Source organism: Ictidomys tridecemlineatus, chromosome 4, assembly GCF_052094955.1.
Source record: "Ictidomys tridecemlineatus isolate mIctTri1 chromosome 4, mIctTri1.hap1, whole genome shotgun sequence".
In the NCBI taxonomy this organism is placed as follows: domain Eukaryota; kingdom Metazoa; phylum Chordata; class Mammalia; order Rodentia; family Sciuridae; genus Ictidomys; species Ictidomys tridecemlineatus.
In genome coordinates, this window is record NC_135480.1 from 10,223,028 (window position 1) to 10,248,971 (window position 25,944).

Consider the following 25,944-nt stretch of genomic DNA (forward strand, 5'->3'; position numbering starts at 1 on the left):
CTTGCGTCGGCAGGGGGCGTGTCCCGGGTCGCCGGGCTGGGAAAGGCGTGGCGTAGCCCTTCGTCACGGGGGTGGGGTTACGTGTAGGTGACGTGGCGGCTCCTAGTCTTTGGTCGGGTTTCGGCGGCTCCAGCGCCCCGGGAGGAGGCGGTGACGGCCGAAGAGGTTGTGGCAGTGGCGACGGCGGCGGCAGGCGGTAGGAAGGAGGTAGGACCCGCTCTAAGAGGGGCTTGGCCGCCGTGTCAGCTCCGGGGCAGTGGCTTCACGGGGGCGGCGACGGGCAGAGGGGGAAGGGAACCGGGGGCGAGCGGGCAAGTCCTGCCGGCCGGGCTCCTGGTGAGCGAATACCTCGCCGTCCAACCAGGAAAGCCCTGTGGAGAACGACGTCGGCATTAGCTAATCAGGGGTTGCAGTCTTCCAGAAGGCGGAACTTTGGAGGGGGTGGGACTTCCTGTTTCAAATAAACACCTAGAGGTTTCCCCCTCCGCCCACCAAAGTGTGTCCGCTCTCGGGGGTCCATCGCGGTTTCCCCTTAGGGGTTGAAGGAAATCGCGGATAGGAGAGGGCCCCGTTAGCTCCTGGGACAGTTCCACCTGCCAGGCTGGGGCCTTGGTGCCACGGGACCGGGCTCTGGCTTTCCCTCGGCTTCAGGACCTCGGCCCGCGCTCTGGCCGCTTGAGCCAAGTTGGTAGAAGAGTCTGAGAGGGTTCGCCTTGGGCCAGGAGGAAACGGGCCCTTTCCCACAGCAGGCAGGTCCCAGGATCCGCGGGTGGCCTTGAGCGCGAAAGACTGCCAAATGCAGGAAGGGCCAGAGAATTTGTTAGTTGAGGGGGGATTTGTGGGGAAGGAGGCTTCCTGGGGAATGACACTCTCCCCTTCACGACAGTCCGAGGTTATGCGACTCAATGATCCCGCGGAAACGCTACGGGTCTAAGAACACGGATCAGGGTGTCTACCTGGGTCTCTCAAAGACACAGGTCCTGTCCCCTGCAACTGCTGGCAGTAGCAGCAGCGACATCGCCCCTCTGCCCCCTCCAGTGGTCCTGGTCCCTCCCCTTCCCGACACCATGTCCTGCCGGGATCGGACACAGGAGTTCCTGTCTGCCTGCAAGTCACTGCAGAGCCGTCAGGTAAGGAGTGGGAAAGGCAAGAATGAGCCCTACTAAACCTGGTTGGGGGTATATTCCAGCACTTTTAAGTGAAATAATTTTTGGGGAAGCCTGATGCTGACAGGTTGGATAGGGTCCATAGGACCTACTAAGCCACAAAAAGTGGACTTGTTAATGAAAGGCAAGGACCCAGACCTTTTTTTTTTTTTTAATTGGTAAGGAATTCCCTAGAGAGTAGGATTGTTATTCTAGAAGGAATACCTCGGATAAAGGTGACTAAGGTATTTGAATAATGAACAAGTTCTAGAAAGAGCTTTCAGTTGAGACACATGCACCTTGGATTCTAATTCTAGTGTACTACACAAGTTTGCTCTGCCACCATGGGAACCTAGTTAATCCAGTTGGGCCTCAGTTTTTCTATGTGTATAGTAGAGGGTCAGGGAAAGGAAAGAACTCTTTTAGATCAGTAATTTTTTACCAAAATCACTTTGGAGGGTTTTGTTTTGGTTTGTTGGTGTTACTGGTGATTGAACCCAGGGCCTTGTACATGCCAGGAACACACTCTGCTATTCAGTTACATCCCTCCCCCTTTTTGAATTTTATTTTGAGACAGGGTCTCTAAGTTTCTGGGGCTGCCCTTGAACTCATGATCCTCCTGCCTCAGCTTCTGGAGTAGCCAGGATTATAGTAATTGGGAATACAGGCATGTGCTACCTTGTCCAGCTAGAGTTTTGTTTCAGTAAAGACTTTGTGAATCCAAGTGAGTCCTGAGTAACTTGTTAAAATTTTTGGTACTGGGGATTGAATCCACAGGTGCTTTACCAAAGAGCTACATCCCTAGCCCTTTTTGTTTTTTATTTTGAGTTACTTACGACCTCACTAAGTTGCTGAGGCTGGCCTGGAAATTGTGATCCTCTTGCCTCAGCTTCCTGAGTTGCTGGGATTACAGGCATAACCCACTGTGCCCAGACTGAGTATAACTGTATTTTAAAATACTTTTAAATTTCAGCTTTTGTTAACAATTGTTCTCCAAGAATTTTGTGATCTCTAGGAACTTTCTAGTTTCCTCATTGATTCCCTGATTCCAAGGTTAGAGTGGCTGTACTAGCCAATTTTTTTCCCAATAACAAACTGATTTTAATATCTGAAGTATCAGGTGCAGCATGAGCACTTGGTGACTCATAAAATGTTGCTGTCACTATTTTGCTAGTAGTTTCTGTTCCCTTTCCATTTACTGACCCAATTAACTGAATGGGTCTTTGACAGTGTTTCATGTTGACTTTCATTCATAGCTTTTAGCTTTCTTACTCTCTCCCAAATTTTTTTTATATTTATATTTTTATTTTTTTTATATATTTTTTTAAACAATACCTTTATTTATTTATTTATTTTTAATTGGTGCTGAGGACTGAACTCAGTGCCTTGTATGTGCTAAGCAAGCGCTCTACCCCTGAGCCACAACCACAGCCCCTATATTTTTTATTTTTTTTAGTTTTCGGCAGACACAACTGTTTGTATGTGGTACTGAGGATCGAACCTGGGCCACAAGCATGCCAGGCGAGCGCGCTACCACTTGAGCCACATCCCCAGCCCTCTCCCAAATTTTTTTAATGTTTACAATGTATTAAATAGTTGGCTATAGTACTTTATGGCCCTTATGTTAACTAATCTTAATAGTAATAAGAGGTAGTTAGGTTGTCTTCATTTTGTAGAAGAGGAAATAGAGATTCAAAATAAGTAACTTACCATAAATCTTTCAGTTCCTAAGTGGTGAAGTCAGCATTTGAACCCAGGTCTGCTTGTCTTCTTTTCGGCTAAAATACCACTGATAAATATGAATTATCTGATGGTAGATACCTCTAGTACTAGAAAGAGTTTATTGGACATGTGAACAGTGAAAGCTGCAAATATGTAGTGGGGAGCTAAGTTGTCACCTCTTGGCATTGCTTTTCAGAATGGAATCCAAACAAATAAGCCGGCTCTGCGTGCTGCCCGACAACGCAGTGAATTTACCCTCATGGCCAAGTGAGTTGAGATAAGATTTGTGGTGGGGTGATATCATGTCCAAGGAAGAAGTAAGCATGCAGACTGGTCACTTGGCCATGAGGGCTGGGATTGGTTTTGTTAGAACTAATGTGGAAATAGCCTATTTCCTGCCTTTTCCACGGTGTTCTCACTAGTGATTGTTTGCAGGCGCATTGGGAAAGACCTCAGCAACACATTTGCCAAGCTGGAGAAGCTGACAATCTGTAAGTGTTTTGGGATCTTTCAGAGGTGGGGCAGTGAACCAGAGTGGGTGCACCCTGAGCTTTGTCTTTTTCTGTGTTTGTGTGCTTTGTGGTGCTAGGGATTGAACCCAGTGTCTTGCATGTGCTCTGCCAGTAAGCTAATCTCCAGCCTTTTAACTCATCTGTTGTAATTTCCTGTTGTCTCTGCAGTGGCAAAGCGCAAGTCCCTTTTTGATGATAAAGCAGTGGAAATTGAAGAGCTAACATATATCATCAAACAGGTGAGCTGCTAGTTATCAGGAGAGCCAGCATTCTTTTTTTTTTTTTTTTTAAATATTTATTTATTTATTAGTTATTGGTGGACACAACATCTTTGTTTGTATGTGGTGCTGGAGGATCGAATCTGGGCGAGCGCGCTACTGCTTGAGCCACATCCCCAGCCTGAGCCAGCATTCTAATTAGATCACTTTCATCATTTTCCATTGACATAGAGGCCCAGAGCAAGTTTCTAGAGCCAGCCCTAAACATCTGTTCTCCCATTTAGTCAGTAAATGCTTACTGATTATCTACCAAGCACTATACTAGGCTCTGGTGACACAGACATGAGGCAAAGTTCTTACTTTCAAGGACTTACTACACAAAAGAGTGATCCAGCTCCATGATCTATACTTACAGTGAGTAGGAATGAATGATAAAGAAAAGATCTTACAAAAAGATGATTGACACAGTAGGGGGTACTGGGAAAGATTGATAGACTAGAGGGTGAAATCTGAGCTGAATTCAAGGGTGGTGTAAAGGTAATAGGAGGACATTCCAGGAAGATGAAGCTATGCAGAGGTGTGGCTAATAAAAGGAAAAGTCTGGGCTGGAGATATAGCTCAGAGGTAGAGAGCTTGCCTGGCATGTGTGAGACTTGGGCTTCCATTCCCAATACTGTAAAAAGAAAAAAAAAAAACAAGTCTCAGATATCACCTGCTCAGGGAGGCCTATCCCAATCATAGTGTTTGTCCCCCCTCCCCCTTTGGTTTTGGAATTGAACCCAGGGGTGCTTAACCACTGAGCTACATCCCCGTCCCACCCCATCTCCCTTTTTTTTTTTCAATTTTGAGACAGGGTCGTGCTAAGTTGCTGAGACTGGCTTTGAACTTTTGATCCTCCTGCCTCAGTCTCCTGAGTTGCTGGGATTATAGGCATGTGCTACCACACTTGGCAATCGTGGTGTTTAATGCTCCATCAGCCCAAACTCCTATCCTCCTTACTCTGCTCTATTTCTTTTTTCATAATATTTGAACTTTCTAACATTCTCTCTAATTATCTTATTTTTATTTATTGTTTATTCCTTCCTCCTTTCTCCTTTCCCACATTCCACCTCTCAATAAAAAGAGAGAAAAGATACATGAACACTGCAATACCAGGTTTTTTTTTTTTTTCCTTGTTCACAGATGTACCCCAAGGGCTTATAAGTGTCTAGCATCTAGTAGGCACTGATTGAATAAGTGATTCGCAGGAGACTGGAAAGATAGTTTGGTGACTCCTTATGAAGAATAATGTGTGCTATGCTAAGGGCTGTGGAATCATCTTGAATGCTGTGGGCTACAAGTGGAGTCTGACTTGGAACATGGACAGGGCCGAGACTAGGAAGGAGGCTGCTTTGATTGTCCTGAATAAAGATGATGATGATGATGACAGAGGCCAAAGGGCATACCTATTCAAGAGATACCATGCTGGTGGAAAAAAGAGAGTTCCTCTAACTATTGGGGTTTTATTGTTTATGCATTTAAGAAGCAGCCTACTAGGTTTAGAAGGGCTTGAATTCAAATAAGTCTACAGTTTAGATTGTGACTTGGGTACCTCCTAACTTCTCTGAGCTTTAGTTCCCTTATCAGTAAGGAGGAGATGATGATGATGCCTACCTCACAGTCCTCTTTAAGGTTCATTTGTGGGCTGGGGATGTGGCTCAAGCAGTAGCGCGCTCGCCTGGCATGTGTGCGGCCCGGGTTCGATCCTCAGCACCACATATAAACAAAGATGTTGTGTCCACCGATAACTAAAAAGTAAATATTAAAATTCTCTCTCTCTCTCTCCTTCTCCCTCTCTCACTCTCTCTTTAAAAAAAAAAATAGAAAAGGTTCATTTGTTTCCTTTAATTACTAACATAGTTGAGTGACTTTCAGGGCTATGACTACTGTACCTAGGGGGATTCCTATAGGCTAGTCTGGCTGAAGAAGGGACATTTAGACCCAAATATGAAGGAAAGTTCATCCAAAGATCTGGTGGGAACATATTCCAGAAAGTGGGAATGTAGTTTATAAAGTGGGAACAGCAAAGGGAAAAGATCCAAAGTGTGGGTAACCTTGAGGCACAAAGGGAAAAGGTCCAGAGTGTGGCTACAGCCCAGCAGGTGAGGAGACTAGATGGTGGCAGGGGCTAGACCAGAGAGCCTGTACAAGCCAACTAAGGAGATGGGTTGTATTCTAAATTTAGTGGTAAGCTCCTGGGAGATTGGTATTTTTGGTTTTGTTTGTTTTTTTGGTACTAGGAATTGCAGACAAATGCCTTAGCACTGTGCTATACCACCAACCCTTGAGTTTTAGTTTAGAAGATGAGTGGCCAGGGGCTGGAGATGTGGCTCAAGCGGTAGCGCGCTTGCCTGGCATGCATGCGGCCTGGGTTTGATCCTCAGCACCACATACAAACAAAGATGTTGTGTCCGCCGAAAACTAAAAAATAAAATATTAAAATTAAAAAAAAAGAAGAAGATGAGTGGACACTGTATAGGGATTGTTTTTCAGGAAGGTAAACTAGAAAAAGGATTGTCACTTAGGAGACTCTTGGAGATTTTTTTAGAAAGGAAAGGAACATAGTTTAGACTAGGGTGGCTGCAGTAAAGAAGTAGAAATGTGGACAGATTCAGAGTGAATATTGGAACCATACATTTATTTTTATTTATTTATTTTTAAGATTTTTTAGTTTTAGGTGGACACAATATCTTTATTTATATGTAGTGCCGAGGATCGAACCCAGTGCCTCACACATACCGGGCGAGTGCTCTACCACTGAGCCACACCCCCAGCTCCATAGATTTATTCATTTATTTTTATTTTGAGAAAGTGTCTTACTAAGGTGCTGAGGCTGGTCTTGGACTTGCGATTCTCATACCTTAGCTTTCCAAGTTGCTGGGATTATAGGCATGTACCACTATGCTTGGCATTGTTTGGGTTCTTTGTGAGTTCCTAATAGGCTCCTTATAGATTTAAAGGAAGAGATGAATTAAGAATAGCTTTTGGGGCAGGGATTGTGGCTCAGCAATAGAGAGCTCGCCTAGCACTGGCGGGACCCGGGTTTGATTCTCAGCACCACATGAAAATAAAGGCATTGTGTTGTGTCCATCTATTAAAAAAAAAAGATATTCTTTCTCCTCTTCTCTTCTCTTCTCTTCTCTCTCTCTCTTTCTTTAAAAAAAAAAAAAAAAGAATAGCTTTTAGGTTTTTGGTCCAAGCATCTGGTGAATAGTGGTGCCATTTACCAAAAATGAAAAAGAAAGGAGAGAATGGCTGTTTTCTTTTTTCCTTTCTTTTTTTTTTTTTTTTGGTACTGGGGATTGAACTCAGGGGCGCTAGAGCCATATTCCCAGCTCTGTTTTGTACTTTATTTAGAGACTGAGTGCTGAGATGCTGAGAGCCTGGGTTTTTGCTGAGGTTAGCTTTGAACTCATCATTCCCCTGCCTTAGCCTCCCGAGCTGCTGGGATTATAGTCATGCGCCCCCGTGCCCTGCCAAGAATAACTTTTTTTTTTTTTTTTTTTTAATATTTTTTAGTTGTTGATGGACTTTTATTTATTTATATGTGGTGCTGAGAATCAGACCCAGTGCCTCACACGTTAGGCAAGCACTCTACCACTGAGCCACAATCCCAGCCCAAGAATAGCTTCCCCCCCCTCCCCAAGAATAGCTTTTGAGGGTAAATTAAAACCTGTTAAGTTGGGTCTGGGGATGTGGCTCAAGCGGTAGAGCGCTCGCCTAGCATGCGTGCAGCCTGGGTTCAATCCTCAGCACCACATACAAACGAAGATGTTGTGTCCGCCGAGAACTAAGAAAAAATAAATAAATATTAAAATTCTCTCTCTCTCTGTCGCCCTCTCTCTCTCACTCTCTTTAGAGGAAAAAAAAAAAACACCTGTTAAGTAAAAGAATTTTCTTTGTTAAATTTAAGGACAGAGATAAAATTGTAACATTCTCAGCAGGTTCCATGGCACACTGTAAACAAATACAAAGCAATTATGGAGTTTTGTTTCAGTGTCATTTAGCGCTAAACATCAAACCCAGGGCCTCACACATGGCTAAGCACTCTCTCACTGAGCTAGCTACATCTCCAGCTCAGTCATAATGTTTAATAGAGTACTAAGTACACAGTAAGCACTCAGTAGATTACATTTGTATGGTAGCAAATAGCTGGGCTAAGGAAATGTGAATATGTGATTAGGCGCTTCTCACTTGGGTGCCGTTGTGGGCAGTGGTGCCTTTTTAAAGCCAGAACCCTAGGGGAGATTTTGTCAGGGAGAAAATTTGCAACCCTCCTAAGTAGCTGTGCATCCCATCACTCTGTTCTCTTGCTCTCTCTCTTTTTTTTTTTGGCAGTACTGACTGAGTATCATCGAACCTAAGGCAAACATTGAACCACTGAGCTATATCCCCAGCCCTCTTTCTTTCTTATCTAAACTTGTTACATGGATTCTGGTGTTGCATCTAAGACCTTCTACAATATCCAAGAGAAAACTTCAGAACTTTTCTTTCTAGTCCTGTGCTACTGTGTCTAGCTCTAGTCTATTTATTGATTCATTTATTTTGGTTCCAGAGATTGGACCCAAGGATGCTTTACTACTGAACGACATCCCCAACCCTTTTTTTCATTTTTTTTTTAATATTTATTATTTAGTTTTCGGCGGACACAACATCTTTGTTTATATGTGGTGCTGAGGATGGAACCCGGGCCACATGCATGCCAGGCGAGCACGCTACCGCTTGAGCCACATCCCCATGCCCATTTTTTAAGAAATTTTTGAGGTAGGGTCTCACTAAGTTGTTGAGGCTGGCTTTGAATTCACGATCCTCCTGCCTCAGCCACCATGCCTGGTACTCTGGCCTATTTCTTATATTCACTATTTATTCTTGACACCTCCTCTCCCCACCATTTCCTTATGGGGATGGAACCCAGATGCTAGCACATGCTCAGGAAGTACTCTACCACTGAGCTTCTACATCCCTAGGCTGCCTCTTTTCTTTTCTCACCCTGGCTATGGCTATATTGGGACAAGCTTTCTTGGTCACTTGCTGGCTGCCACCTCCGTTTTCTTTGTCTCACTTGTCCCTTGGCAGGCTGGTTTGGGGAGCAGTTGACACACTGGTGTAGAAAGCATGGCTCTGCTACTAATTCACTCTGTGTGACCTTGGACAATTCACAGTTTTACTCTTGATGTAATATTACAAATTATTTGTGTAAAAATCATTTTGTTGATTGCTCTGGAAAACTTTAGTTCCTTCAAGTCCTCCCTTTTCCTGAATATTGTACAGGTGCTTTGTTGGACAGCATGCTCTGGGTCCAAGATTTGTCCTGTGAAATGGTTTTGTAGCCTCATAGGGTGGAGCAGGACATAAGTGGAGGGGTAAATGAGAATCAGTCACCCATAATTGGATGAGGCCCTACTTTGCCTTTTTTTGGCTCTTCTCTGCAGGTACTGAGACAGAGCAAACACAAGAGCTTGGAAAATTCTAGCAAGCCCTTCTGATCTGACTGTCTGGGACACTCACTCCTGCTAGTAACTTTCATCCTGCCTTCCCTGCTAGAGATGGCCATGGATAGAGACGCTGGCTGAGGACTCCTTGGTTAATACTCGGTTTTTCTATGGGCTCTTTTACCAGGACATCAATAGCCTCAACAAACAAATCGCTCAGCTTCAGGATTTTGTGAAGGCCAAGGGCAGCCAGAGTGGCCGGCACCTGCAGACCCATTCCAACACCATTGTGGTCTCCTTGCAGGTGGGACCTTGGGGATGGTGGGAGGGAGTGAGAAAACTGGATTTTCTTTGCTTGATTCTTTCTCCTTTTCTTCTAGTCAAAACTGGCTTCCATGTCCAATGACTTCAAATCAGTTTTAGAAGTGAGGACAGAGGTGAGAGGAATCTGAAAAAAGGGATAGAAATGTGGGAGTAAGGGCCCAAGAGAAAATGAAAAAGGGACAAGTTCCACAGGGTCATGGGGCTAAGAAGAGGGATCTCTTTAATATACTCACTTACAGAGGCATCAGGACCTTTGCATTTTTTCCCTAACCCCAGAATCTGAAGCAGCAGAGGAGCCGGCGGGAACAGTTCTCCCGGGCGCCTGTGTCAGCCCTGCCCCTTGCCCCCAACCACCTGGGTAAGTCACAGGCAATATGGGAAGCCCTGGTGGTTACTCTTGGTTACTGTGGCTGTCATGGCATCTAGAGACAGGTATTGGATAGGAGAATGGAGGGGTCAGGAGTTTGGTAGGCATTTCTCAGATGTCAGACCTGATTATGGGAATTCATTATCCACAATTAGTCTTCCACATTCTCTCTGTTGGGGGTGAATTCAATCATTTTGAGATTGAATTAGAGTGTCTAAATGTTTTGTGCACTTATTCGAATTCTCTCATTTAATTGTCACAACCACCCTTTGAAAAAGCAACTATTATTATCCCCATTTTACAGGTGAGGAAACTGAGGCTCAGAGAGGTTAAATGATCTGTCCAGGGTCACAAGGCTAGTAAGTGCCAGAGCTGGGATTCAAATCCAGAGCATGTGGGCTTTGAACCTGCCTTTAACTATTAAGATGTGCCATGTCCTCTTTCTTCTGCAGGGGGTCCTGTGGTTTTGGGGGCAGAGTCTCGGGCCTCCAGGGATGTAGCCATTGACATGATGGACTCCCGGACCAGCCAGCAACTACAGCTCATTGATGAGCAGGTACTCATGCTCTAAATTGAAGAGGATGAGCTCTTCTGTTCTCTGTGGGTCCCAAGACAGTGGAGCGTGCCATGGGTGGAATGGCAAGCTGGGAAAGTCCTAAAGACTCTTCCCTTGAAGAAGCTCATACTGCTAATTTGCTCTCTTCCTCCCCTAAAGGATTCCTATATCCAGAGTCGGGCAGATACCATGCAGAACATAGAGTCTACAATTGTTGAGCTGGGCTCCATCTTTCAGCAGTTGGCACACATGGTTAAGGAACAGGAGGAAACCATTCAGAGGTGAGGCACTGGCTTATCCCACATAGAGGAGCCTTCTTTTTCCTGTGGATTGGCATCTTAAAGTACCCAGTTTGATGTCCTTTGGAAGAGCAGAGTGGAGTCTGCCAGCACATAAGGCCCAGGTCACCTGCTTCTGCTCACTCATTAAGTATTCGTTGAGCACCTGTTCCATGTCAGGTACTAGTCTAGGTGCTAGGTCTACAGTGAGGAATCCCTGTATAGTGAAGACTCTATAGCATGAAGCTCTCTCTGTAGTGTCTATATGGAATTTGATAGAGTGGGTATGGATAGCTGCTAAAAAACTTAAAAGCAAGCAAATTTCAGGTACTATAGTAATAAGGCCTATACAGAGACTTAAGTGGGATGATATCTTATGAAAAGTGACTTGAGAGCTGTAATCTCATTGCATGCCTGTAATCTCAGTGGTTTGGGAGGCAGAAGCAGGAGGATTTGAACTCAAGCAGGAGGATCTTGAGTTCAAATCCAGCCTCAACAATCTGGTGTGGCCCTAAATAGCTTAGTGTCTCAAAATTAAAAAGAAAAAGAAAGAAAGATAGAAAAGTGATTGAGAGCTGGGTGTGGTGGTGCTCACTGATAATCCCAGCTACTCTGGAGATTGAGGCAAAAGGAAGATCCCTGAGCCCAAGAGTTTGAGAGTAGGCTAGGTAACATAGTGAGACCCTACCACAAAAAAGAAATAAGTAAAATACAATAAAAAAGAAGACCACTGACTGGGTACATCATAGATTGAGTGGCAGGGAAGGCCACTCGGAAGAAGATAGGATATTTGTTTTAGTTAACTTTTTAACTAAAACAATTTTAGAGGAGGAAAAATTTATTTGGGTCTAATGGTTTCAGAGGTCTTATTCCAAAGACCTACTCTGTTCCTCAGGGCTTGAGGTGAAGGAGAATATCAGGTCTGAAGTGTATGGTGAAGGAAAGAAGCTGAGAACATGACACCAGGAACCAGAGATAGAGTGACAGAGATTCCCTCACCACAGACAAAATATATTCCCCAAAGGCACCCTGCCCCCAATGATTCACCTCCTCTAGTCATACCTGCCTGATCTACAGTTACCACCCAGTTAATCCCTGTCAGTGGATTCATGCACTGATTAAGTTAATGTTCTCATAACTGAATCATTTCACCTGTAAACTTTGCATTTTCTTATACATGAACTTTTGAGGAACACCTAAAAATCTAACCATAACATTCCACCCTTGGCTCCCAAAAGCTCATGCCTGCCTCACATGTATAATGCATTTAGTCCATTTTCAAGAGTCCCATGGTCTCAAAAGTTCCAGGATTTCCTAAAAGTACAAGTCCAAAGTCTCCTCTGAGACTCAAGGCAAACTCTCAGTGTGGTCCCCATAAAAATCAAAAGCCAAGTTTTGTGTGGTGGCACAGGCCTATAATCCCAGAGAGGCTCTGGCAAGAAGATCACAAGTTTGAGACCAGCCTCAGCAACTTAGCAGGGCCCTGTCTCAAAGTAAAAAAAAAAGGGGGGGGGGGCTTGGATGTGGCTCAATGGTAAAGCACCTCTAGGTTCAATTCTAGGAACAACAACAACAACAAAATCAGAAGTAAGTTATATATATCCAATATGAAGGCACAGAGTAAACATTTCCATTCCAAAAGGGAGAAAAGGAGAAATAGGGACATACAAAGGAGGGATCGGGCCAAAGCAGACCAAAATTCGGGTGGGCAAATAAATCCTATAGTTCTGTGTCCTGTTTCTGGGACACATAGCATCTTGATATTCTCTGCAAAGGGTTTGTATAGCTCTGTGCCTGTGGCTTTGGTGGTGGCAGCTTACGTGGCCTCTTTCTCAGCTTTCTTAGGCAGACATTCCATGGTACTGGCATTTCTTAATCTCAAGGGTCTCCACTGCAGCTTTGGTTTCCTTCTCACATCTCCATGCATTTTTGCTTTCTATTCCTAATTATCACAATAAACTGCTGCCAACAATGCCCATACCACCAACTGAATGCTGTGCTGCCTAAAAATTCCTTCTGACAGATTATTTAGTCCATCACCATTAAATTCAGTGTCACAGAAAGTCTCAGGACATGGGCAAAAGGTAAACAGCACATGAATGGCCTCTAGTCAATTTCCAATAGAATTCTCCTTTTCCTCAGATCTCATGAGCCCAGTCATAACTGTCTGCAATCCTATTGGCATTCTGGTTTTCTGAGCTCCCTTAATGGGTAATTCCACTTACAACATTCTAGAGCTTTTCATTGCTAGACTCTCCAAATTTTCCTCATACAAATTCCAAAAAGCTTCTGAATCACATGGTTCGGATACTTACAGCAGCAAACCCATTCCTGGTGCAAATTTCTGTTTTAGTCACATTTTTCATTGGTTCAACCAAAAGACCTGACACAAACAATTTTAGAGGAGGAAAAGTTTATTTGGGTCTTATGGTTCCATAGACCTACTCTGTTCCTCAGGACCTGAAGTAAAGCAGAATATCATGGCAGAAGTGTGTGATAGAGGAAAGCAGTTGGGAATATGGCACCAGGAAGCAAAAAGAGATGCAGAGAGACAGAGATTCACTCACCACAAATAAAGTACAAAACCAAAGGCATGCCCCCAATGACCCAGCTCTAGCTACACCCTTACCTGCCCTATAGTTACCAGACAGTTAATCCCTATCAGTGTATTGATGCACTGATTAGGTTAAGGCTCTCATAACCTAATCATTTCACCGGTAAGCCTTCTTGCTTTGCCTTACACATGAGCATTTGGGAAACGCCTAAAATCTAACAATAACATTATTACTGCCAGGTATGGTGGCATACACCAGCAAATCAGGAGGCTAAAACAGGAAGATTGCAAGTTCAAGACCAGTTTCAGCAGTTTAGGGAGACACCCTAAGCAACTTGGTGAGACTCTGTCTCAAAGTAAAAAATAAAAGGGGCTGAGGATATTGCTCAGTGGTTAAGTACCTCATACAAAAAAAGGTTACAAGATTTGATTGTGTGTGTGTGTGTGTGTGTGTGTGTGTGTGTGTGTGTGTGTGTGTATCCGTGTATCTCCAGTTCTAGGGATCAGACTTAGGTCCTTACACAGGCTAGGCAAACACTGTATCACTGAGCTACACCCCTAGCTGAGTCTCATAAAAGGATTAGCTGGGCATGGTGATATGTGCCTGTGTAATCCCAGCAGTTTGGGAGACTGAGGCAGGAGGATTACAAGTTTGAAGGCAATTTAGCTAGGCCCTAAGCAACTTGGTGAGATCCTGTCTCAGATAAAAAACTGAAAAGGGCTAGGGTGGCTTGGTGGTTAAGCACCCCTGGATTCAATCTCCAGTACTTAAAAAAAAAAAAGAATTAATTTTTTGGTAACATTGTAGGTCTCTAGGACAGTACAGAAGCAGGGAGATTATTCCAGAGGCCTTTTCAGTAATTTAGGCAGAAGATCATGATAGCAATGGGGGTGGTGGTGAATAGTTATTTATATATAAAGTTTAAGGTTATCTGAGCTAAATAAAGAGTATTAAAGAAGTGCACCTGGATATGGTGGCCCACACCTATAATCCCAGTAGCTGTGCAGGCTGAGGCAGAAGGCTCACAAGTTTGATGCCATTCTTGGCAACTTAGTGAAACCCTGTTTCAAAAATTAAAAAAACAACAACAACAAAGGATTGAGGAAATAGCTCAGTGGTAGAATGCTTCTGGGTTAACTCTCTAGTTTAAATTAAAAAGAATAGAATGAAGGGTGGAGTTTATGATAATTCAGGCTTTGGACTTGAGCGAGCAAGTGCCTTCACTTAAAATAGGGCTGGCTACCTTGGGTGGAGTAAGTGTTAAGGAGAAAATAAGCTCCTTAAGTTCAACACCTCCAACAATACGTTAGACATTGAAGTGGAGATATTTAACAGACTGATTGCTATATGGAGAGCTGGAAAGAAATGTGGGCAGAATTGGATTTTTTTTTTTTTTCCTCCTCAGTACAGGATATTGAACCCAGGGGTACTTTGTTACTTTTATTTTGAGACAAGGTCTTCTTAAGTGGCCTGGATCTTGCAAATCTTCTGCCTCAGCCTCCCAAGTAGCTGAAATTATAGGTTTTTAATCACAGAATTGGACTTTGAAACTGAATAAGGAGTACATTATAAAGAGGAAAAATGAAGCCCTGAGTTCCTGGGCCATATTTTAATTCAAGTCTTAATTCTGGGAGAACACTAAAAATGAGACCAGCTGGGAAGGAAGAATAAAATAAATATGGTCCTAGGAGGCCACAAAATGAGTAAAGGAAAGAGTGTCAGTTGGGATAAATGTTGCTGACAGGCCAGCAAGATGGAAGCTGAGAATTTAATCAGTGTTTTATTTAGTTCATTAACTTTTTTTTTTTTTTTTTTTTTTTTGGCACTAGGAATTGAACCCAGGGACACTTTACCACTGAGCCACATTCCCAGCCTTTTTTACTTTTTATTTTGAGACTGGGTCTCTCTAAGTTGCTGAGGCTGGCCTTGAACTTGAACTTAGTACAGGATATTGAACTTAGTACAGGATCTTCCTGCCTCAGACAGGAACTGATTAAAATTTGTTTTCAACTCCATTTAAATTTATCTGTTGGTATTATAGCTATTTGTTATTGACTTTTTTTTTAAATGCTTGCTTTAGAGATTGTAGTATGCATCATTAGCTTTTCAGAGTTACTTTGTATAAAATGAAAGAACTTTGCCATCTTTTCTCTAATCTTTAAGCTATGTATTATCATATTTGTTGCATCTACATAATTTTATATAAATCTTACAGTACACTATTATAATTTTTATTTTAAAGGTAAGTGTATTTAATGAAACTAAGAGGGGAAGCTATTCTCTTTACTGTTTCCAGTGCTTTCTTCTTTCCTAAAAATATCCAAGTCACCCTTGACATGACTTCCCTTTAACTTGAAAGAAGCACTTCCCTTAGCACTTTTGCAGCAGTACAATCTGCTGGTGACAGATTCTTTCAGTTTGTTTTTATCTGAAAATGTATTTACTTGCTTTTTTTTTTTTTTTTTTTTAATGGTGCTGAGGTTGATTCCAGGACTTGTGGGTACTCTCTTATCTTTGGTTTTTAGCAGTTGACTATGATATATGTAGACATGGTTTTTTTGTATTTATTCTTTTTTTTTTTTTTAGGGGAGTGTTTTCTGAGATTCTTAAATCTGTGAATTTATGTCTCTCACCAAATTTTAGAAGTATTTGGCCATTACATTTTTCTACCTCTTCCTATTTATCTGAGAATACATATGTGTATATACATGTTCTATTATATATATGTCTATTCCTTTCCAATGTCCTCTTCAGTCTGCTGTTAAGCCTATCTTGTGAATTTTTAACTTCATCTATCATATTTTTCAGGGTTGTTGATTTTTTTGTTTATTTTTGTTTTTTGTGGTGCTGGGGATGAAACCCAGGGCCTTGTGCATGCGAGGCAAGCACTGTACCAACTGAGCTATGTCCCCAGCCCATTTTTCAGTTTTAAATTGCCATATGGTTCTTTCTTCCTCTGTGTGTGTGTGTGTGTGTGTGTGTGTGTGTGTGTGTGTGTGTGTGATGTTAGGATTTGTACCCAGGGCCTCTTGTGCAAGCACTTTATCACTGAGGTGGAACCCCAGCCATCTATAGTTTGTGTTTATATGCTGAAATTTACTATGTTTCAGTCATTACGAGCATTTTTCTCTAGGTTACAATAACCACTTTTAAGATCCTTGTTTGCTAATTTCCAATGTATGAGTTATCCTAGGTTTTGTCATACTCTTTACCTTGTTCTGAATATAGGTCAGATCACACTTGCTTATTTCACTGTATGTTTACCAATTTTTTGTACGTCATGATTGATACATTATAGAATTTCTGTTTCCCTAGAGAATGTTGACTTTTTTTTTTTTGGTGGTACTGGGGATTGAACCCAGGGTCTCACACATGTTAGGTAAATGCTGTACCTCTGAGGTACATCCGGATTCCCAAGAACGTTGACTTTTGTTTTTGCAAGCAATTAACTTGGCTGAACTAGGGTAGCTGATTTTTACATTTTGTATGATATTTCTAGTTGTTATTTGTGGAATGCGTTGGCCAGTAGGACCTACCTAGCCATTACTGGAATTAGAACCTTGAAGAGTAAGAAGAGGGCATTGGATTCAGCTATATAGATGTTCATGACTTTGATTCAGGTTCAGTGGAGGAATAGGAAGAAAAACCTGAATGAGCTGGGTGTGGGGGCATACACCTGAAGAAGAGGCTGAGGCAGGGTGATCACAAATTCAAAGTCAGCCTCAGCAATTTAATGAGGCCCTAAGCAACTTAGTGAGACCCTGTCTGAAAATAAAAAATAAAAAGTTCTGGGGATGTATCTCAGTGGTTAAGTGTCTCTGGGTTCAATTCCTGGTACCAAAAAAAAAAAAAATTAAAAAAGGACTAGAGGTGTACTCACTGGTAAAACTCTCCTTGGTCTACCCTGAGGCAAAATGAAAAAAGAGAAAGAGGCCAGGAGCGGTGGTACACACCTGTAATCCTATAATCCTGGTCACTCAGGATACTGAGGCAGAAGAATCTCAAATTCAAGGCCAGCCTCAGACACTTAGGGAGAACCTGTCTCAAATAAAAAGGGCAGGGGATGTAATTTTGGGACATAGAGCCCCTGGGTTCAAACCCCAGTTCAGCAAAATAGATTAGATTGATAAAGGGGTAAAACAATTAGAAAAAAAGTAAGAACAGAGCAAAAGAGTAATTAGAAAAAAAGACAGTTCTTTCGAGGAGCTTTGCTTCAGAGTGAGCAAGGAATGGAGCAAATGTCTGTGGGAGAAATGAATCAGAAGTAGGTCCTTTTTGAGCTGGGCACATAGCTCAGTTGGTAGAGTGCTTGCTTTGCATGCACAAGGCCCTGGGTTCAATCCCCAGCATCACAAAAAGAAAAAGAAAAAGAATTAGTTGCTTTTTGTGGAAAGAAAGTAGGGAGAAAGGGAGCTTTAATTTTTTTTTTTTTTTTTAATTTCAAATGCTTCTGGGCTGGGGATGTGGCTCAAGCGGTAATGTGCTCCCCTGGCATGCGCGGGGCGCTGGGTTCGATCCTCAGCTCCCCATAAAATAAAGATGTTCTGTCCACCGAAAACTGAAAAAAAAAATAAATGAATGAATGAATAAATAAATAAATAAATTTCAAATGCTTCCATATAGTTAGTTTAGGTTTTATTTATAAAGAGAGCAAAAGCACAGTTTGACAGAATCTGTAGCATACTAAGGGACAAGCATTGAATTAATTTCATTGTTCTCTATTGAAATGTGTCACACTGGGTCTAATTTATTTTTTAGCACCTTCATTTGGCATATTGTTTCTTTTTTTTTCTTTTTCTTTTTTGTGGTGCTGGGGATTGAACTCAGGGCCTTATACATGCATGGCAAGCCCTCTACCAACTGAGCTATACCCCCAGCCCTGAGCATATTGTTTCTTTAATGAAGACATTAGCAATTCTTAAAAAATAAATACATAATTAATTAAAAATAAGGAATTAGTTGCTTTTTTGTTAATGAAAAATTTAAAATTCACCAAAAAGTTGAAATAACCATATTAAACACACATATATCTAGCACCTAAATTCAAAAGTTGTTAACATTTGGCTGCTTATCTTTTATTTTTCTGAACCATTTCAGAGAGACTGCAGGTATCATGATACTTTATCTCTAGATACTTCAACAAGCTTCTCCTGAGAATGAATTTGACAAAAACCATAGGCTGTTACCACATCCATGAAAATTAACAATTTCCTAATATTATTTAATATCCAGGCAGTGTTCAGATTTTTCCATTTGTCCCCAAGCTGTTTTTGTTTTTATCTTTTTTTTAAACCATTGAAAGAAATATTTATTATTGGTGGGAAGCAAGACAATTTTACAGAAGAATGTTCTGGAAAATTCTGGAAGCTTTTGCACCCCAGCTCTGTTACTGTCTCTACCAAGATGCTCATGGGACGATGCAATCCCCATGCTTACTTCTAAAGTGGGTATATTAAAGAGTTTTTAGAGATCCTGAGATCTGAGAGAGATTAGTGTCTGAGCCTCTCAGTTTGCAGGAACTTGGTGGCTCCCTGAGTCTGTTGCAAGATAGAGTACACTTTCTGGCTGTCTCCGGGCTTGGGCTGCTGAGGTCATGAAAGCTAGCAAAACAAAGGCCTTGCCTCTGTAGCTGGGTCCTGTTTTCCCCTCATGGGCCCCTGGGAACAGATGCTTCTCACAAAGCTGACTCAAGGGGGAAGGAGATGCTCTTTTGGAAAATGCCTCCTGGTACCAGGCTTGGAGCAGCCATCATCAAGGATACCTCAACCTTCTCTCCACTGGTAGCTGAATATACATCTCCCTATGTGCAGAGCAGTTAACACTTGCTGTCCTAGAGTAATAATCTTTTTTTTTTTTTTTTTGAGTAATTATATTTTCAAAAGCATCCCAGTTTGGGTGAAAAATTATGGCTATCATCCTACAGTGACAAGGCCCTACATGTTTATGTATTCTGCTGTCTTGATTGCCAAAACAAAGCATACCTCAAACTCCAGTGGGGTTAAGTAAATTCAGAATGGGTGGCAGAGGGTTCCTAACATTCTGATGTAGTATGACAGACTGGCAGCCCTTATCTGGCAGCCCCAGGGTCTTGGGCAAGCCAGGAAGCCAGGTGACTACTCTGGGACATATCCTACCCAAGTTCAGAAAAGCAGGTCAGAAGGTCATGGAGCATCCTGACCCCACCCAGTCTCTGTGGGCAGAATATCTGTATGTTCTTTCTCTAGTGCTCTGCCCAAACTTTTTTTTTTTTTTTTAAGGGTTTTTATTAATTTTTGCCGTACTGGGGATTGAGCCCAGCAGAGCTCTACCACTGAACTATATCTCCAGCCTTTTTTGCTTATTCTTTTAATTTTTTCTTTTTATTTTTTGGTACAGGGAATTTAACTCAGGGACACTCAGCCACTGAGCCACATCCCCAGCCCTATTTTGTATTTGATTTAGACACAGGGTCTCTCTGAGTTGCTTAGTGCCTGACTTTGCTGAGTTGCTGAGGCTGACTTTGAACTTACAATCTTCCTGTCTCAGCTTCCTGAGCCGAAGACATGTGATACTCGCCCAGCTGCTTTTTATTTTGAGACAGGATCTCACTAAGTTGCTCAGGCTGCCTTTGAACTTGTGACCCTCCTATGTCAGCTTCCCAAGTACCTGGTATTACAGGTGTGTACTACTGAACGCCGCTATAGTAGCTTTTTTTTTTTTTTTTTTTTAAAGATATAATTTTTAGGGCTGGGGATGTGATTCAAGCGGTAACGTGCTCGCCTGGCATGCGTGGGGCGCTGGGTTCAATCCTTAGCACCACATAAAAAAATAAAGATGTTGTGTCCACCGAAAACTGAAAAATAAATATTAAAAATTCTCTCTCTTAAAAAAATGATACATATTTTTTAGTTGTAGTTGGACACAATACCCTTATTTATTTATTTGTTTGTTTGTTTGTTTATTTATTTATTTAATGTGGTGTTGGGAATCAAATCCAGGACCTCGGACGTGCTAGGTGAGTGCTCTACCTCTGAGCCACAACCCCAGCCCTATAATAGCTTTTAAAAATCAAATTCAAGCTGGGCATGGGTAGTACACGCCTGTGATCCCAGTAACATGGGAGACTGAGGCAGGAGAAGTGACAGTTCAAAGCCAGCCTCAGTAACTTAAGAGAGGCTCTAAACAACTCAGAAAGATATCCCCCCCCCCCCAGATTTCTCTAAATAAAATTCAAAAAAGGTCTGGGGATGTGGCTCAGTGCTTAAGTGCCCCTGGGTTCAATCCCTGGGACCAGCCCCACTCTCCCATCCCCCATCCCCCACTCCAAAAAAATCCAAGGGACCAGGAAAGACTAAACTAGTTTCAAGGAAACTTCCACCCCACTCAGTACCCTGCCTTCTCATCTGTTACCAGCTCCTCTTTCAGCTAAATCCTAGACTTATAAACTGGATCCCTTTTCCTCTGATCTCCTCAAGGACATCATTTGTTTTGTTTAAGGTACTGGAAATTGAACCCAGGGGTGCTCTACCACTGAGCTACAACCCCAAACGTTTTTTACTTTTTATTTTGAGACAGGGTCTCATTACATTACCTAGGTTAACCTTGAACTTTTTATCCTCCTGCCTTAGCCTCCCGAAGTAGCTGGAATTACAGACGGGCACCACTGTATTGGGCTTAGGCACTTTCTTGAGAAACCTAATTTTTTAAAAATTGTTAATAGTATCTTTATTTTACTTATTTATTAATATGTGGTGCTGAGAATCGAACCCAGTGCCTCACACATGCCAGGCAAGTGCGCTACTGCTGAACCACAGCCATAGCCCCAGGCACTAGAAACTACTAATTTGTGGGGTTGGGTTTTTTTTTTTTTTGGTAGTGCTAGGGATTGAACTCAGGGCTTTGTGCATGTGAGGCAAGCACTTTCCCAACTGAGCTATATCCCCAGCCCCTGAGAAATCACTAATTTAATATGAAGTTCAATGAGTAGATTCCCAAGCCTCAATTTATAATCTCTGTAAGACCTGAGAATTTTTTAATTTTTGAGAAACTAAAAAATAGGTGGCTTTTTCAACATAATTACCCGATCTAATGTTACTGGATCATTTTCTTTTTTGTAAATAAAGATATCAAATGCAGAAAAGTTGGGAGGATAGTTTAATGAAGACCTTTATTCCCTCAGGTACAGTTGTAAAAATTTTTTCTCATTTGCTTTCCCTCCCTATGAATCCTTTGAGAATAGGGCAAACATTATGAAAGTTCATCCCCAGATTCTTCAACATGCCCCTTGCTAAAGGTAAAGATGTTCTGAACAGTTACAATGCCATTAACATAACAAATAAAAGTAACAACACTTCATACCTGGTCCATATTTGGATTTCCCCAACTGGATTTTTTTTTTAAGTTTTTAGTTTATTTTCCTTCAGATCAAAACCCAGACAAGACTCACACCTGTTTGATTCTTATGTCTATTTTGTATTTTTATATGTCCTTTTGTGTTTTTTTTGGTGACATCACAAAAGGTTTTGGTTCAGTGTTTCCAGATAATCAGATTAAGACCAATTTTGATGTGATGATTGCATTAGTGGATACTCACCTGATGAGGGTTAATACTTTATTGGTGATGCAGTTTGGTCACATGTTTAAAGTGGTGACCATCAGACTTAAGTATCTGTGGAGTGATGCTTTGAATTGGTGTGAATGTTTTGCTTCTACCACACAGTGATCCTTGCTTGTCATTTTTTAGATTGTGTAAAATGGTGATTTTTCTATCATTTCTTCTACACTTATTATTTGACTTCTGTAAAGCAGCTTTCTCTTTTTTTAAGTTACCACTATGGAATTGTTAGGGGTTTTTTGTTTTTGTTTTTATTCAATATATTCTAATCCATTAGCATAATTTTTTTTTTCTTTCTGGTACTGGGAATTTAATTCAGAAGTACTCTACCAGTTAGCTATATCCCCAGCTTCTTGTTTTTGAGAAAGGGTCCTTGCTAAGCTTCTGAGGCTGACCTCAAACTTGTGATTGTCCTGCTTCAGCCTCCGGAGTACCTGGGATTACAATCCTGTACCACTGCTCCTAGTTCGGCATTATTTTTTTATGATGATCAAGTTTCCTAAATCTGACCCTATGGAGCCCCGCTTTAGGTCAGCTTCTGTGTCCTCTTTTTTTTTTTTTTTTTTTTAAAGAGAGAGTGAGAGAGGAGAGAGAGAGAGAGAATTTTTAATATTTATTTTTTAGTTCTTGGTGGACACAACATCTTTGTTGGTATGTGGTGCTGAGGATCGAACCCGGGCTGCACACATGCCAGGCGAGCGCGCTACCTCTTGAGCCACATCCCCAGCCCTCTGTGTCCTCTTAACATGATTCCCTTATTCTTTTTTTAGGGGGAGCAGGGTACCAGAGATTAAACTCAGGGGCACTTGACCACTTAGCCACATCCTCAGCCCTGCTTTGCATTTTATTTAGAGATAGGGTCTCACTTAACACATCTCACTTTTTTGCTGAAGCTGGCTTTGAATTTGCAATGGTCGGGGCTGGGGATGTGGCTCAAGCGGTAGCTCGCTCGCCTGGCATGCGTGCGGCCCGGGTTCGATCCTCAGCACCGCATACCAACAAAGATGTTGTGTCCGCCAAGAACTAAAAATAAATAGTTAGCCTCTTCAACATAAAAATGGAATCACAGTCCTTATGACTGTCTTCCCAAAACCTTGGACTTGGAGCCATTGGCCATCTATTCCTCTTACTTTCCAACTGGATTGCCAGACCCCACCCAATCCATACTTTCAGCTTACAAAAATCTTTGTTCCCAGGGACTTCCTTTGCAAAGGCCAGAGTTTTTTTTCTGTCATGCACCATTGAATGATAGGGGATATTTTATTTAAAATTTGTCCTTAGGCAAAATCAAATAGCTATGATGTCACTAGACAATATAATCTTATAGGACCACTATGATAAATACTACCCACTGTAAATTGAAACATTGTTGTTTGGTACCTAATTATATTTTGGTTTTAGGGTTGCATATGCAGGTCAGCTGCCAAGTGTTTTTGCTTTGCTCAATAATTTCTCAAGAAATTGTTCCTCTGAGGACTTCTCTATTCTTAGGAGAGAATGTTCTCCTGTCTACAGCTTTTCTTATCTTCTGACTTCCTGTCTATACCATTTAAGTTTTTCCTCCTCTCTGACTCGGAATGAGGATATCCTGAGTATAATGGTCTGAACTTTTTCCCTTTATTGCAAATACTGTACATGCCCTGGGGATCGTGGTGCATGCCTATAATCCTATCAGCTTGAGAGGCTGAAGCAGGAGGATCATAAGTTTGAGGCCAGCCCGAGCAACTTAGCAAGACCCTGTCTCAAAATAAAAAGGGCTGGGGTTGTAGCTCAATGGTAGAGCACCCCTGGCTCCAATATCCAATACTATGAAAATAAAAAAACAAAAACCAGGTACATGTTTATTAGATAAAAATGAATAAATACAGCAAAATTTTAGCAAAAATTTTATCTAATATTTTGGGGGTTTATGTGGGTTGGGGACTTCATACCAACTCATTGCATAAAGTCTAAGGAGAGAAAGGATTTGTATTTCTCATTTTGCAAATAAGGAAAAATGATACTTAAGGTTGAATGATTTAGGGCTGGGGATGTGGCTCAAGCGGTAGCGTGCTCACCTGGCATGCTTGCGGCCCAGGTTCAATCCTCAGCACCACATACAGAGATGTTGTGTCCGCCAAATACTAAAAAAATAAATATTAAAATTCTCTCTCTCTCTCTCCCTCTCTCTCACTCTTAATAAAAAAAAAGGTTAAATGATTTAGAGATGTAAACTAATAAGTGGGAGAACTGGTCTTCAAATCAGAACCAAGAAATACTGCCCTACAAGAGCCTTTTCTCTTTTACTTTTTTTTTTTTAAATATTACTACTTGTTAAAGTCCTTACCAACTTTTTATTTTTAAATTTTTGTTGGCTTATTTATTCACAGGTACCTACACAAAGCAGGAGACACTGTTGTATATTTATATATTTGTGGTGCTTGGGATAGAACCCAGGGCTTTATGCATGCCAGGCAGACACTCTACCTCTGAGCCACAGACCCAGCCCCACGAGCCTTTTCTATAAACAAACATACACATTTTTTATTTCTACATATTGTGACCATCTTTTCCATGTCAATAAATAAGACTTCAACAGCATCTCTTTAATCCGGTGTCCTTTTGTTTCCTTCCCTCCCGGCCCTGTTCCCAGGATCGACGAGAACGTGCTAGGAGCCCAGCTGGATGTTGAGGCTGCCCATTCAGAGATCCTCAAGTACTTCCAGTCCGTCACCTCCAACAGGTGGCTTATGGTCAAAATCTTCCTCATCCTCATTGTCTTCTTCATCATCTTTGTGGTCTTCCTGGCCTGAACCCTCTTCACTCTGAGGCACTCCATGAGGGTTTGGTACCCTCCCAGAAGGGCAGGTGGCCAGTGCTGCCACTGAGCCTATGCAGGGTGCTTGGGAGAAAGGCCCTGTGTTTCCCTGGAACTGCTAAGAATGGCCACTGCCCCTGATCCCCCACCCCTTGCCTCTGGCCACCCCGTACTCCCCCTCACTACCCTCAGGCCCATGGAACACATGTGGTTCTGGATTTGGATTCTGCTGTGAAGTGGCTGGAAGGGAGTAGAGACCATCTGGGGGCTGGTGAAGGAGGTTTTTTTCCACCAGGAGATTTTTATAAACCCTCCCCAGTCTCTCCCAAAGGAACTATTGGCAGCAAGGGAAGATGATGCCCCTCCCTTCCTTCCTGAGAGTGAGGAGAGGAAGCAAAACTGTCCCAGGGACCAACTTACCATCTGGGTTAGAACTTGGCCTCCTTCCTCTCTTCATTATGTGAGGCAGGGGGCCCTGAGCCCTTCAGCTGCCTGCACAACCCCTGACTTTGGCTGCTGGTGACTCGATCTGCCAAATTCGCTACAGCCCGTTTCCTCTCAATTACAGCAAGACTGTCAGCCTCACTAGCCTGTTGTCATTTCTGGGTGGGAGCGTCGAAGGGCTTGGGCACTTGCTCTGAAGGGGCCCTACCGCCAACTCTGGGCAGCTTTGGGGCTTTGTACACACATCTGTTTCCAGGCGGGGATTAACCAACACCTCATTAGCATGGAAACTTCCTTTTGAAAGGAAAAGCTGGATCCCAGAGTAGGTCCCTGATTGGTGGCCTACTTAAGCACTGTTTGAACCTGTTTTATCTGCATCCTCCAACTAGTTGACCCCCAAATCTTTCTTGAACTGAATAAGAGGGAGTTATGCCTACTGCCAGAAGCAAAAGGGAAGTGAAGAATTTCTCCTCAATTTCAGCTGAGGTTCTCTCCAACCTCCTCATCAAATCCAAGACATTCACGAAGAATGGAGACCTGCCCGCAATATCCTCCTTCCGAGGAGGTTACTGCACTGCTTTGTCTTTCCTGTTCACCCACAATCCACTACCGGTCACTCCAAGGGCCCCATTTCACACATTCCAAGGGAGGCTTAAGGTATAGAGAACAATCACCACACTCGGGCAGGTACTGGGCTTTTGGGAGTCGAGCCCATCTGTCTTGGCATTTAAAATTTCTCTTTCCAGCAAGTGGCCCACCTTTCCGTCTGCTCTGTTGACTCGTGATGAGGGTGTAGCCGGAATGCTAGTGGTGGGTGGGGCGGTTTGTGAGGACGAAAGCTCGCCAAAATTGGTGGGCGAGGAAAGCGAGGCTTGCATCCACAGCTGCCAAGACTGAATCTCCCAGTAGAGATCAGTGAGGCATCACTCCCGCCCCGAAGCTCGCTCTCCATTCCTCGGAAA

At 42.5% G+C, this 25,944-nt stretch overlaps 1 protein-coding gene across 4 annotated transcripts; it reads left to right on the plus strand.

The window, feature by feature from the left end:
- The first annotated feature begins 56 nt into the window (after positions 1-56).
- On the plus strand, positions 57-25,123 carry Stx5 (syntaxin 5). 4 transcript variants are annotated; one of them, XM_040284213.2, is made up of 11 exons: positions 57-207; positions 887-1,130; positions 3,064-3,134; positions 3,303-3,358; positions 3,548-3,618; positions 9,256-9,372; positions 9,449-9,505; positions 9,669-9,750; positions 10,212-10,315; positions 10,475-10,596; positions 24,111-24,321. In XM_040284213.2, the coding sequence occupies exons 2-11, from the start codon at positions 906-908 to the stop codon at positions 24,211-24,213; spliced, it is 1,008 nt and encodes a 335-aa protein (XP_040140147.2). In that variant the 5' UTR covers positions 57-207; positions 887-905; the 3' UTR covers positions 24,214-24,321. The 4 variants fall into 4 exon arrangements, with proteins under 4 accessions (XP_040140147.2, XP_005331529.1, XP_077901961.1 ...); XM_005331472.5 differs by lacking the exon at positions 24,111-24,321 and adding an exon at positions 24,374-25,123 and having other exon boundaries at positions 59-207; XM_078045835.1 differs by lacking the exon at positions 24,111-24,321 and adding an exon at positions 24,374-25,123 and having other exon boundaries at positions 67-207; positions 1,039-1,130.
- The last annotated feature ends 821 nt before the right edge of the window (positions 25,124-25,944 follow it).